General features: G+C 41.7%; 1 protein-coding gene across 1 annotated transcript in view; it reads right to left on the reverse strand.

Annotated features, from left to right (window-relative positions):
* Positions 1 to 13,277, reverse strand: part of SEMA3F (semaphorin 3F) — a 23,712-nt gene continuing 10,435 nt past the window's right edge. The window contains exons 5-13 of the mRNA XM_015824756.1: positions 11,166 to 11,235; positions 9,938 to 10,082; positions 7,996 to 8,218; positions 5,179 to 5,267; positions 4,271 to 4,312; positions 3,595 to 3,752; positions 2,966 to 3,033; positions 1,725 to 1,858; positions 1 to 488 (exon numbers count right to left, since the gene is read on the reverse strand). Coding sequence (XP_015680242.1) covers positions 54 to 488; positions 1,725 to 1,858; positions 2,966 to 3,033; positions 3,595 to 3,752; positions 4,271 to 4,312; positions 5,179 to 5,267; positions 7,996 to 8,218; positions 9,938 to 10,082; positions 11,166 to 11,235 — 1,364 coding nt within the window. The 3' untranslated portion in view covers positions 1 to 53. The remainder of the gene's footprint in view (positions 489 to 1,724; positions 1,859 to 2,965; positions 3,034 to 3,594; positions 3,753 to 4,270; positions 4,313 to 5,178; positions 5,268 to 7,995; positions 8,219 to 9,937; positions 10,083 to 11,165; positions 11,236 to 13,277) is intronic.

Consider the following 13,277-nt stretch of genomic DNA (forward strand, 5'->3'; position numbering starts at 1 on the left):
GAAAATGGGGAATTATAGAACTGTCATCACATAGTCCCTTTCAGCTGCCCCTCTCATGTGTGCTGATCCATCTCTGGTTGGTGATTCCGGCGGTTTCGTGGCTTCTTCTGGTCATGCAACTCTTTGGCTTTGAGACCAGCCAAAATCTCCTTGTGATTGGAGGCCACATGCCGCCAATATCCCTGGCAATACTGATTGATGAGTCCCATCTCGGGCTGCGTGAGCAGCTGGACAAGGTCATGGTACTGAGAGCTGAAGGTGCCTGGCAGGCCAGCTCTCATGGCTGCTGCAGAGGGGACGGGGGCTTCTGACTGGAAGAGCACAGCATGGACAGTCTCACTGCTCAGTACATGCAGCTGCACTTTGGCTACGGTGTGCTTGAAGTTGTTCTCTGTGGCTGTGCAGGAATACAAACCCCCATCTGAGAGCTGTAGGGACCGCAACAACAACCCTTGATCTGTCCTCAGTATCCGTCCTTCAGTGCGGAGCTGTGGAAAGAGAAACAGCAGAAAAAATGGTTAGTAGAAGTGAATCAGCCAAGCTTGGAGATATTAGAAAACAATGGTAGGGAAGGAAGTAGCCATAGGTCACAATCAACCATAGTTGTCTTCTTGGATCCCTTTAGGACTTGTAGCCTTCTTGCATCACAATTCACATTGTATTTCCTCTTACAACAATTAAAAGTTTTGTTTTTTAAGAAAACCTCTACTGCAGACCTAATGAGTAATCAATCATTACCAACTGCCCATTTCCTATTCTTCTTGCTCAAGATGAAATGAGAGCATAGGCAGGGCTTGAGAAAACTCCATATCTGTGCTCGAGAAATCATGTGGGTTGGGAGGGGATTGAGAAAGATCAGCTTTAGCTGAAATAGGTTGAAAAGACTTTCAGAGCATACTCCAGCATCTTTCAATCTGGCACTCTCCATATTGACCTCAACTCCATCCTCTCCAACCAGCCATGCCCAATGGCTATGCAGTCTGGGATGAAAGAAGCTTTAGCCCAACCCACATTGAAAGTTCTAGGTTGGGAGAGGCAGCCTTAGCTGAACAAGATCAACGGCAGCTCTGCTCTTTGCTTGTGAGATATGGAGGTGTCCTGGATGGTTGCCCGTTAGCTTGTGTGATAATTGTGTGTGCCTTTTAGTATCTAGAGCAGTGGTTCTCAACCTTTTTAATGCCGTGACCCCCAACCGGTCGTAAGGCGAGGACTAAACCAGTTGTAAGTCGAGGACTAAACCGGTCGTAAGTCGAGGACTTTCCCTGCCCGGGAGCGCCACGCATGTGTGGTTCCGCCCCCTGTGCCGGCCGAGGCGTAGCTGGCAAGCGGCAGAGACGGAGCAGGCCGACCACCAGCTGGCCCAGCTTAAGGGAGGTAAGGCACCCGCCGGAAAAGGGGGAAAAAAATGGCAGACAGCCTTGCTTGGCGACCCCTGTGAAATGGTCGATCAACCCCAAATGGGGTCGCGACCCATAGGTTGAGAACCTCTGATCTAGAGCATGGGTAAAAATACTCTGATGTCAGTGAAGAGGTTGAAAGCAGGCTCAAGGGAAAGAATGAAAGAGCCACATCTCTCTCAAGATAAAAGAAGAGGAGTACCTCTCCCCCCCAAACCTCAACTGGGATGCAGACTCCTCCTTCCCTACCATGTGTTTAAACATCTCCACCCCCTTTCCCTGACTACTTTCCAAATATGGCTTTTTCTCCCTTGCCTGTCTGCTCACCTCTTTCCTTCGGTCACTGTTGTCTCTCTGGAGGAGCCATTTGATGGTGGCTTGAGGGGAGCGAGGCTGGCATTCAAGAAAGGCTGTGCTTCCCTCCACTCCATATTGAACAGCCTCCACTGAGTTCTTGCTGGCTGGAAGTGGGAGAAGGAAGAATTAACCAGATGACAGATTACAAAGGGAGACATGACATCTTTGTAGCATAATCATTCTAGACTAATCAAAGGCTATCTACCCAAAAGAAGTGAGCACATTTATTATCAGACATCCTTTTCAGGTGAACCTGCAGTATTCTAGGTGTGGTCTTACTGGAGTGGTATTAGTACTTCACGTGATCTTGATCAAATTCCTCTGTTAATGCAACTTAGGATTCCATTGGCTTTTTTGGCTGCCGCCACACACTGTTGGCTCATATTTAATTGATTGTCCACTAAGACTCCAAGATCCCTCTTACAGTTGCTGCTGTTAAGCCTGGTTTCACCCAAACTATATGTGTACTTTTGGTTTTTCTTTCCTAAGTGTAAGACTTTACTTTTCTCTACGTTGAATTTCATTTTGTTAGGTAGGGCCCAGTGTTCAAGTCTGTCAAGATCCCTCTGGATCTTGAGCCTATCATATAGGGCAGGCATGTCAAATTGCCGGCCCGTGGGCCAGATGCGTCACGAGAAAACTATGCCCACCCCATTGCCGGCAATGGGGAAAAAGTTCCGATACGTCAATGTGATGTCTTGAGTTTGACATGTCTGATCTAGGGTGTTGGCTATTCCTGCCAGTTTAGTGTCATCTGCAAATTTGATAGGTTCCCCTTCTATAATAAAGTCCCCCTTTTGTAATAAAAACACTGGATCAGGGAATCCTTTTAAGGTTGCCTTTTCACCTTATCCCACAAATGAATCTGCACAACTGCGATGTCTAGAAATTTTGGTTGTTATAATTTTTATCCTCCAAAACAAAAATAAAGAATTAGGACTTAACCTTTCATGAATCTTCTTATAGAGATATGAGGAAGAAAGATATCACGGTTGTACCCAAACCTCAAGATGTTCCACCCTTCATTGATCTCTTCTGGTAAACTAGCCATCTTTGTATCTCTTGTATGGATTAAAATAGTACGTGAAATGCAGCTGCAATCACCTTTACAGACAGCGGTCCATAAGAAGCAGAATCACTGTTCCCCAAGACTTCCCCAGTGCAGGATATGCTAACCTCTGTCTCCTAAAGATTAAGAATATGGTACCCACCGTTGGAATTGTAACCTCTGCACTGACGGATAGGGTTGCCATGCCGGATGTCTTGACGTCTGCTACGTCTGCAGTGAGGAAAGAAGCAGCCAGATCAGCAACTGAAATCTCAGGTCTTACCACTAACAGTAGAAACAGCAACATGATAGAAAGCTCTTATAACTGACTTCATCGTTCTACTTTTCTGGCCCGTACCCATGCAGAAAATCCTTCAGTAATTCTTAGCCAATAATGAAAAATTTCTAACATCTTTCAAGAACCAGTATTCTGGCTTACAAGGAAGTTACTAGTTTTCTAGTTCTAGTTTGGACAGAGCAACATAGGTTTGCTTGGGGTGTAGGATGAGGTTATGGCATGATGGTCAGTTTTTTTTTCAAAACTGGCTGGTAATGTGTCTTCACAGTTATCATGGAATTCCACATGTGACACTGATATGACTAGGGTGACAACCTAGTCTACTTTCTCCCCCTATTACTAAAAAGCAGCATGGGAAAACCTCAATTAACTGAAACAATCCCTTTCTATGTTCTATGCCCCTGTTCTTGTCTTCCCAGTTTTTTTGGGAAGTCCCTTGGCTAAGGATTACCTATCCAGAGCAAATAGCAGTCTTTCTAGTCACTTGGAAGTACCTCTTGGAAGAAGCAGAATAGCGGGAACAGGACTTGCCATCCCAGGCACAGTAGGGATCCCTGGCCAAGCAGCAGTCAGCACAGGCTTCTCCGTACACATCACAGCGGTGGAGGGCCAGGTGTGTTAGCCCAATGGCTGAGGATACATAGAGCTGTTGCTGTTGGGGCATAGTAACATTCAGATATTGACAGAGATACAGATTCTTCTGCTCCCACAATTCACCCGTGATGGGGATGGTGGCGATATAGATTTCCTTGAGACAAAGTGGACAGAAACACTGCCTTGCCCAGCTTACCCAGAGTTGCACCCCAATAATCAAGAACTTTTGGACTAAACCCAAGGCAGTATAGATACTCAAAGAAATAGAAAAGTGCTAGAATTGAAGGAGGGGACACCTCCAAGTATCTTAGCCTTTTGCCAAGAAGAACACTAGTTAGGGGGGGGGGAAGCACACTTTCCATGAACCAGCTCTGAACCAGATTTAGAAATTGTCTCAGAAAGAGTCCCAAAGATGCTTCAGTTCTGAAGATGCTTCTTGGATGAGAAGCGAAACATTTTCAAAGAAAAAAAACAACCAAGAAAGCCTGATTGACTTTTGGAAAAAACACTTTTGGGACAACCATGACTTGGATGATTGAGAATCTCCATAGACACTCTCAGGAAGAGAGTACTTACCCTTTTGGAAGAGATGGTCATAGTCTTGATTGAGGCTGGAATCTGTAGAGAAACCAAACAGTTAATCCATAATGGTTAATCCATGTATAAAACAGAATGACTGGTCTCTGAAATAGTTTAGGGAGAGTAGACCAATTAATGTGATGCATCCCTGCCAATTAAAAGTATTATATGAAAAACTGGGAGAATGAGAAAATTGGGCCTGCAATTTCATGAATATCAGTTCTAAGTATTCAGTTATTGATTTTGGGAGGGTATTCAAAATATGTTATTTTAATCTAGCCCTTGCACCATTCCTAGACAATTATTGTTTAATATGATCTTACATATAAAGGTAATGTTTCAATATTTATGTATTCATTATTATTAATATTTGGATCAGTTCCATCTCTTCAAAACCTACTGACCTTTAACACTGCACTTTTAAACAGAAGGTTTTGGGTTTGGTTGTGGATGTCTACATGCATACTGTGCATTTACATACATAAAGAATAAGATTGATCAGATCTTTTGTTTCTTCAAATACTAATAGACTAACGTATCTTTTTCGGTTGCATATGTGAATATTTCAATCAGAACCAGTTTGATCTAGTGGTTATGGCACCAGACTAGAAGTCAGGAGATGTAAGTTCTAGTTCTGCTTTTGGCATGAAAATTGGCTGGGTGACCTTGGACCAGTTACTTTTTCTCAGCCTAACTCATCTCACACCCTAACCCTAACTGTAACCACCATATTGATCCAATCAGATATCACCATCCAGACTCCATATAGCAAATGACAGAACTACTTAGTAAAATCATAGCTGAACTGAAATGACCTTCACATCTTCCATTCTGCCACTACATTATTCTTGCTTTCAAGCACACATGTAATTAAATTTTTAGAGTAAGGTAATCATCACTTGTACCTTGAACACCTCAACTTCTTCTAGCATCAATTCTTCTGTTTCCAAATCATCTTTGGGCAAAACTATGACTTTCTGGACAGTCCCACGATCTGCAACATAATAGAAACAGACCTTTATGTAGGTCTTCTCTTTTGTGTAGTTTCCATTTTAACTAGCATTAACAACTTTTTAAATGGTAGTATCTGCATATTTGGAAAGTGTCTGGGAATGGCTGGTTAGCTTGTTGTCATAAGAGAATGTTGGTCAAGTTTCATTCAGCTCTCATTTTCTGTACAAGAACTGGTTGAACTGACAGGTTTTCTCATAATTTGGCCACTGCAAAGAAAGTCCCATTCCTGTCATGAATTTACAGAACCACAGAATAGCTCACAATCCTGAGATAAAGGAAAGAAACCTAACAAGCACATTATATAACAATCAGAAATAACTTAAACCCAAGAGAAAAAGAGCTGCACATAAAAGAAATTCTGCACTGATATTTTTTTCAGTTTATATGAACCTCAAAGAACTGCATGGCTGTGTGTGTGTGTGTGTGTGTGTGTGTGTTTCTGTGTGTCTGTATGTTAAAGTGTAAGGAGTTTGCTTTTTTCCACATGGACTATCAACTTCATGAACTAGCCAGTCATGAAGAAGAAATACAGTTCAAAGTCAATATTCATTAAAAATGTTAATAAAATATATTTAAAGTGGACTCTCATTTCATCATTCTGTAGAGCCTTTTCATTTTTATACCAACTTGACTTCCTAATATAATAATCATAGCAAGCAGCATGGGCTGAGAATGGATGTGTGTGATCATGATCTTTGCAGGATCTTGCTTTCTTCCTTCCTCTTTAGTTAACTGAAAGTGAGGCAGATCTTCAGCCATCTCTAAGATAACTCCTGGCATTAGGACATCTTTTGAGTTTCCACCCATGAAAGCAAATTGTGGCTCTCCCTTACTTGCAAGAGTAAAGCAATACATTGCAAGAAAGCAAACAAATCGGCTGTTCTTGCAGTGACCACTTGGGAGGGAAAATTTTAAAAACAAAATGAAGAAGAATATTTAATTCTGAATGCTTTTCTAGAAGACTTTTGATAGTTCCTATCTTGTTTGTGTTGAAAGATGGGTTCCAAGTGCTTCCTTCAAGGCTGAATTAGGTCTCATCTTATGAAACAAACACCATTTTGAATTTTGTGACATGTGTGGGTATATAGACTTCAAAGTGAGGGAAAATATTTGTAACTATATTTAAAGACTTCAGCAGGATATATTCAAATTTAAATAGTAATTTTTTTATAGAAATAGTCCTTATGATTACTTTTATGTAACTCATTTTAAAAACCAGACACAGATGCTTCTGAGAAAACATTAGATATGGTCTGAAACATAGAAGTGGGGCTGGCAGCTATTACTTTTCAATATTTTGACAATGAACTCACAAGACTGACTTCTGAATGTTGAACCTTGTTATGAATTCAATGGCTGGAGATGATATTAAAAGCAAGAACTTCTATCTGAGCAACCCAACCATTCCTCTTCTATATGCCTTCTGTATTGAATGCCACCCACAGCCATGAATTCCATCAGACAGTACCTTGATCCCTGAACTTGGTTCTTTCTGCAACAGGAAATAACTAAGATTTGCAGATTCATTACACCTTTTGCTAGAAAGAAAGCAGAAACTCCCTGCAGACTTTGACAGGTGATGGCCAGACTGTGTACAGCTGCTGGATGTTGTGCAGTGAATTGGGCAGCCCAAAGAATAACTGTGCAGACACGCAATATTTGCAAGCTAATGAGGAACATCCTTGGTTGTTAGTATTCTTGGCCACCTGCTTGCCCTGTTGGCTGGTCTCCTTTGACTTGTGGGAGGCAAGTAACTCAACTACATCAGATTCAAACCAGTGCAAGGAACATCTGCTAGCCATGCCTTCCCTCTATATTAATTCTGCACTTTGATAAATCATGTCTTTAGAGCTGTGTGTTTTTTATGCTTAAAGTAATTAGCAGTACTGTTCCATTCACTTCAGCGGAGACTTGGACGTGTACAAAATTGTACGCTTTGCGTTAATTATACCTCCAACAAAGATTTGGAGAATGATGGGTCAACATTGCCTGGTTGGCAGATAATATTACATCAGCCTTTCTTAATAGCCTTCCAAATATGAATGATGGCTTTCAGCCTTCCTATCCAGACACGGGATTATAGGCACTGGAGCCCAACACATCTGGTAGGAACTTTGCTGGCTCAGATAAATTCTACTCTGGAGCTTCTAGAAGGGCATGTTTATAGATAAGAGACTGAATCCATTAGAATCCTTGCTTGATATATTTTTACTCTGTTAAAGTCAAAGAGGGGGACTCTTATTCACTCAAACTGAGAAACATTACCAGAATTCTGTTCTTGCATCTGAAGCAGCCTTGCAAGTAATACAGGAAACCATAGGAAATGAAGAGTCAATTCTTTATAGAAAAGGACTCTGAAGTGTGACTTATGGAGTAGTAAATGCTAGCCTGAATTCCTTTGACTTGAATAAGCAGAAATTCCAAATGTTCTCCTGTGCTCCTGAAATAGTATTCTAGTACAAATGAAAAAGTTGGAGTTGAGATTTGATAACTCTGTGACTGTCATCCAACTGATTGCATTGCAAGATAAATTACTCCCAAAAATTTACTAAAACTTGGGGGAAGAGAAGATACAGAAAAGCTTTGATGAATACCCCTAGACTGCTTATCCTAATTGGTTTTGCATAAAACCCAAATGCTCATCTTCCAGGCTGGGGATTGGTGGGTGGCAGTGCTGTGTATTCTTTTCAATGCACATCAGTGGGTACCTGTGCCCAGGAAAAGCACCTCATAGCGTCCATCAGCTGCATCCACCTGGTCCACAGCTATAGTTGTGAACTTGTACTTGACGTTGGTTCTCACCACAAGAGGTTGGCGGTGTATGGGGTAGACACCATTGTACATCATTGGATGAGTGCGCATGAAGTTGATAACCTCATCAGGATAGTCCTTGGTTGATTTCATTAAGGGTGTAAATGTTCCCCCTGGGCACTGAAAAACCAAGGCAAAAATACTAGTATGAGATATGGTTCAGCCAATATATAAATGTTTTGAAGCCAATAATCCATGTGCTTTCTATTTCTCCCCACTCCCTGTGTAATCTCCTCCATGGCCTGGTGTAGGACAATGGCTAAGTACATATCCACCATCAGCCATGGAAGCTCAGGAAGAACTGGAGGAGAGAGTGGTAAGGGCGCCACTCTAAACTCCTGAAAGAAAAGTAAGATATAAATTCAATGAATGGATATAAAGCACCTTGGCTGCTTTCCATAAAAGAATTCTCTTTGGCTCCTCACCTGAAGGCTAGCAAAATATTGTGGGATAGGCCTGTGTACATTCATGTTAGCATGCTTTTGCAATTTTTTGTTCAGCATTTTTATATTTTTTTTGTTTTTAGCTTTCCTGGGTATTCATCTGATTAGAAAAGCGGGATGTAAACTTTCCAACTAAATTAAAAGAAAATTATTGTTTCATTCTGGGAGAAGGAAAGATTTGAGGAGTTTACAGGGCAAGAGAATTTGTTGCCAAGTGGAGCCATCAGATCTCCTCTTCCACAGCCTTAAAGGGATCCAACTCTTTCACCATATCCTTCAGTTTACTTTTCATTGCTTTACCAGGCTGACCCGCTTAGGCTGAAATATCTTTGTGCATCTCTCATTTGCCAACAGCACTGTAATTCTTAGATTGTGGAGTGTTTTAGTAATGCTCATAAAAAAAAAACCCAACCTCAGAATCCCATCTGAAGCAGCTGCTCGGCTGTGGGAGCCAAACCCAGCCTGCTTTCTGGATTTTCTGGAAGCCTCCCCATACATAACAAAGACCAGCTTTTTTTTTTCCCTGGCCCTGGGGGGTTGTACAAGTAAAAGAGACTGGAAAACCACACTCTCTGAGCCAGTGAAATGTAACAATGAATTCTCCTTATTTTGGGATATTTTGCCAACAAAGAAAGGATGCCAGTTAAATGAGAGACCACCAATCTAGAGAGGAAATGCTAATCAGCCTCACACGTGGTGGCCAAATGTCGAGCACTGAAAGAGATGAGCTGTGCGGCACCAAAGGACATGATATAAAAGAGGCTGGGGAAGCACCGGGAAGGGAATGCAGTGAAGTGTCAGAGAATCCCAGCATGCGGGCAGAAGGGGAACCAGAAGAGAAGGAGAAACTGGGCTGCCGAAGCAGGAATTGGATCAACAGGAAGAGCAGCTCAAGACCCTTTCCAACAGGGAATGTCATCGTAATGTCTTTCACTGCAACTGTGAAAAATGCAGAAAGGGGAAGAGCTTAGTCAGCGCCCAGGATTTTCTAGCTTGCACAACTATGGAGTATTTCTCTGGGATTTTACTTAAACATCTTCTTTATTAGCCCTCGTATTTAAAATCCTTTAGCTAGAGGTGCCAAAGAACATGTAATTTTTTTAAAAAAAAAAATTAAATGATTTTCATTTTAAACCTTGACATCACAAAGGAATTCTATTAATGTAAGTGTGCACACAAATGACTCCTAAATTGTGCATTGGTGCACACTCTGTCTTACACACACTTCATAAATACTTGTTTATGTATATATTCAAAGGTCAAATGGGTCATAAATAAAACGGGTGTTCTTAGGAGAACCTATGTGAACCTATATTTTCATCAGAAAGAGGGATCGACATCCCAAGGCCAGCGTTCTGAGAGAAGGAACCTGCTGGAGATCTAACCCCATGCTTACGGTGCCTGGACGGGGATAAGGCATTTTGCCTGTGTATGGCATCCACTGATAGTTGGGACCTTCCTTGTGAGCAAACGGTCCATTGAAGACCATGCGGATGTCAGCCATGGAGTAGACACACACGGCAGAACCCTTAAACACAGACCTGTGTAAAGAGAGACAAAACAACAATTCCACATTCATCTCAGACATTAATAATCTCTTTCATGTAAAAATGCTGGCTATCGTCCGTATTTTTTTCCCCTGCCCTTCATTGTTTCAATGGGGGAATATTCTTCTTTGTTCATCTTTGGTTGCTGGCAAACTCTTGGAACTCCTTTAAACCTCTGATCGCATGTGCAATGATTTAAAATCCCAAGATGCCAAGATTAGCAAAAGGTTGGGGTAGGGAATAACAGAATAAAGAGTTGGAAGGGAACTCAGAGGTCTTCTAGTCCAACCCCCTGCCCAAGCAGGAAACCCTATACCATTTCAGACATATGGTTGTCCAATCTCTTCTTAAAAACCTCCAATGTTGGAGCATTCACAACTTGTGGAGGCAAGCTGTTCCACTGGTTAATTGTTCTAACGGTCAGGATTTTTCTCCTTAGTTCTAGGTTGCTTCTCTCCTTGATTAGTTTCCATCCATTGCTTCTTTTTCCTACCCTCTGGTGCTTTGGAGAATAGGTTGACCCCCCTCCTCTTTTTTATAGCAACCCTTTAGACATTGGAACACTGATATCAGTGTTATAGAGACAAAGCAAAGTTGGGATTTGAGGCCAGTCTCAAATACCTGTTTTGGAGTTATCCTGCTTTGTTCTCAACAAGATAACATTTCAGTATCAGTCATTACAGTTAGAAGCATGTATTAGCTGCTGCTACTGCTTGCTGATCTAAAGAAAGACATGATGTTTCCTTGATCCTGGGAAGGGGGAGGAACCAACATCTGCCTTCCTCCAAGTCATGACCAAGTCATCAGCTACAGTTGCTAGAGTGCAGTTTGTGCGAAAACCCTACATTTGGCAGCCAATATGTCTGGGCTGTGTTCCAGCTCTGCCACAAAATTCTACAACAACCCAACCTTAATTCCAAACCCTCCTTGGTTCAGCAGGGAGCAGATGGTCAGTATTCACAGAATGGGGTCAATGGCATCTGCTTTTACCATTATTTTGACTTCAAGTTAAGCCAGGGGACTTTGCTCAAGAAGGCTAAAAGATAGACTATTATGAGTACCGGATGAAGCACTCACCCAGAGGCTGCAAAAACGGCATAAATGATGGGATTCTTCACATCTTGGGTCTGCTGGATGAAGACATCCTCTTGAAGAGAAAGGAGATAGTCAATCACACAGCACAACTGACTGTCCTGATGATTCAGCAGCAGATAATCAAAGGAATCTGAAGTTAACCCAGATATATTGGGAACAGCTTTCTTGACTGATATCCTGGCTTTTTTTTTTTGTGGAGCTGCCTATCTTTGCTGTGTGTGGAAGTGCTATTAAATCAAACCCATGGTAGCTTAAGAGAAACAGATTTGGGGCTTTGCATTCCCTGTTTGTTCTGTATATAATTCTGCCATACAAAGTGGTGCAAATAGCCAGGAAACTCACTGTCTTGGGCAAAACAAGCTACCCCAGGTCAATCCAGCACAGTGTCATGGGGCGGGGGGGGGGCTTTATGCAGAGTTGTAGTGAATCAGAAGAAACCTGAGTCTACTGGATGATGACAGAGGTTAAATCAAATTCCATTAATCAGTTACAAAGTACTCTCCAACTAATCCACAATTACATCTAATAAGCATCAAATAAATCCTTTTTTTTATCATGCTGGATTAGAAAAAAATGTTTAAAATACAAGAAGTGATCGTTCGACTTGGACTGTCTAAAACCACACTCTTTTTTTTTTTTTTTTGGCATGTTTCAGCAGATTTTCAAGCATGCTCAACTTTCAGTTTTTATTTAACCTCTCATTTCGATTCCAAATGGGAATCAAAAATGTCCCTGTACAGGAAAGTATGCAGATGTTGCTTCTAATTCAGCCTCAGATGCTGATCGAAGAGATCCTTCCGGTAAGCAGGCAGGAACCCTGCCAAGAGATTCCAGAAGGACCTAGGGAATGAAGATTGCCAGTGAACCGTCTGGTAATAATTCTGAGGAAGTGAGGCGAAGCAAGCATAAGGAAGGCCCAATGCTAACTTGTGCCCTGGCAGGAGAGAATCCATCAAAGGCTTCTGATGATGCTAAAAGCTGCGATGGGATTTCTCCCCGAATGACCAACAGCCATTTGTTTAGCAGGTGTTGAAAGGAAGCTGACAAGCAGCCTGCTAAGCGATTGCGGCTGCCTTTCTAGCAAATGGGATCCCCAACATTAATCACACCCGTCCTGGAGCCCCTCATCTTTGCTTTGCCCCCAAACACAACATCTATCAGGAGGTTAAGCAGGCTCCCTGCTTGAATGATCTTCTATTATCTCAAAGCTGGCCCTGATCTTTACATCTGGTAACTCAAAGCCTCCTTTCCCCCTCTCATCCTTCCTTTTTAGCAAGTGCTGCAAGCTAGTCAATGTAATACAAAGAAACAAATTGTGGTGGGACTTCCAAAATGAATCTGACCAATCTGTTTAGAATCAGGTTTTGCTACAGTGCTGCTTATATCAAAGGAGATCCTTTAAGAAAAGGCCTATTTTAAGACAAAGGTCCTGTTTCCTACCACAGCCATCTAAACTGCAAACTCCAGAAAGCCTGCAGGCAGGACACAAGGACAGTGGCACACAGATTTGCTTTGAGAAAAGTGACCTCTTTTTTTTTTTTTTTTTGGCAAAGCATTTCATTCATGGTTGACAAATCACACATTTCAAAAAATCCTGTCAAAAGTCACTGCTGCTACTATTTCTTATCTCCCCTTCTTTGACCTTCAATCTTAACCATCAAAGCAATTAAAATTGCCTTTTAATGTTGAATCTTTCCAAATATTAGTTCAGTTTTCTTGGATTTAGGCAAATATCCATGGTTTCAGTTACCCAAAGGGATGTATCTGCTGTCTCTTCAGGCCATACTAGTTTTTTAAAAAATCATTCAAATTATATGACCTACTCAACGAACTTCTGGGATACTTTGCATGTAAGGCAAACTTCCCCAGCTTGACACCTTGTAGTAACCTGAAGGAGCTCCACCATCCATAATCCTCATGGACGACAGAGGTGAAATATTATCAGATATCCTAAAGATAAACTTCAGTACAGTTTTCTTGTTTTTCCACCTTAAGCATACACAATTAAAAAAATCTTAGCTCTGTACTCTGACAGGATATTACCCTCACTTTTATTTAGAATTTGGGGGGGGGGAATGTTTTTCATTTTAAATG

The sequence above is a fragment of the Protobothrops mucrosquamatus genome, unplaced genomic scaffold (assembly GCF_001527695.2).
Source record: "Protobothrops mucrosquamatus isolate PMUCROS unplaced genomic scaffold, P.Mucros_1.0 scaffold2341, whole genome shotgun sequence".
Classification (NCBI taxonomy): Eukaryota; Metazoa; Chordata; class Lepidosauria; order Squamata; family Viperidae; genus Protobothrops; species Protobothrops mucrosquamatus.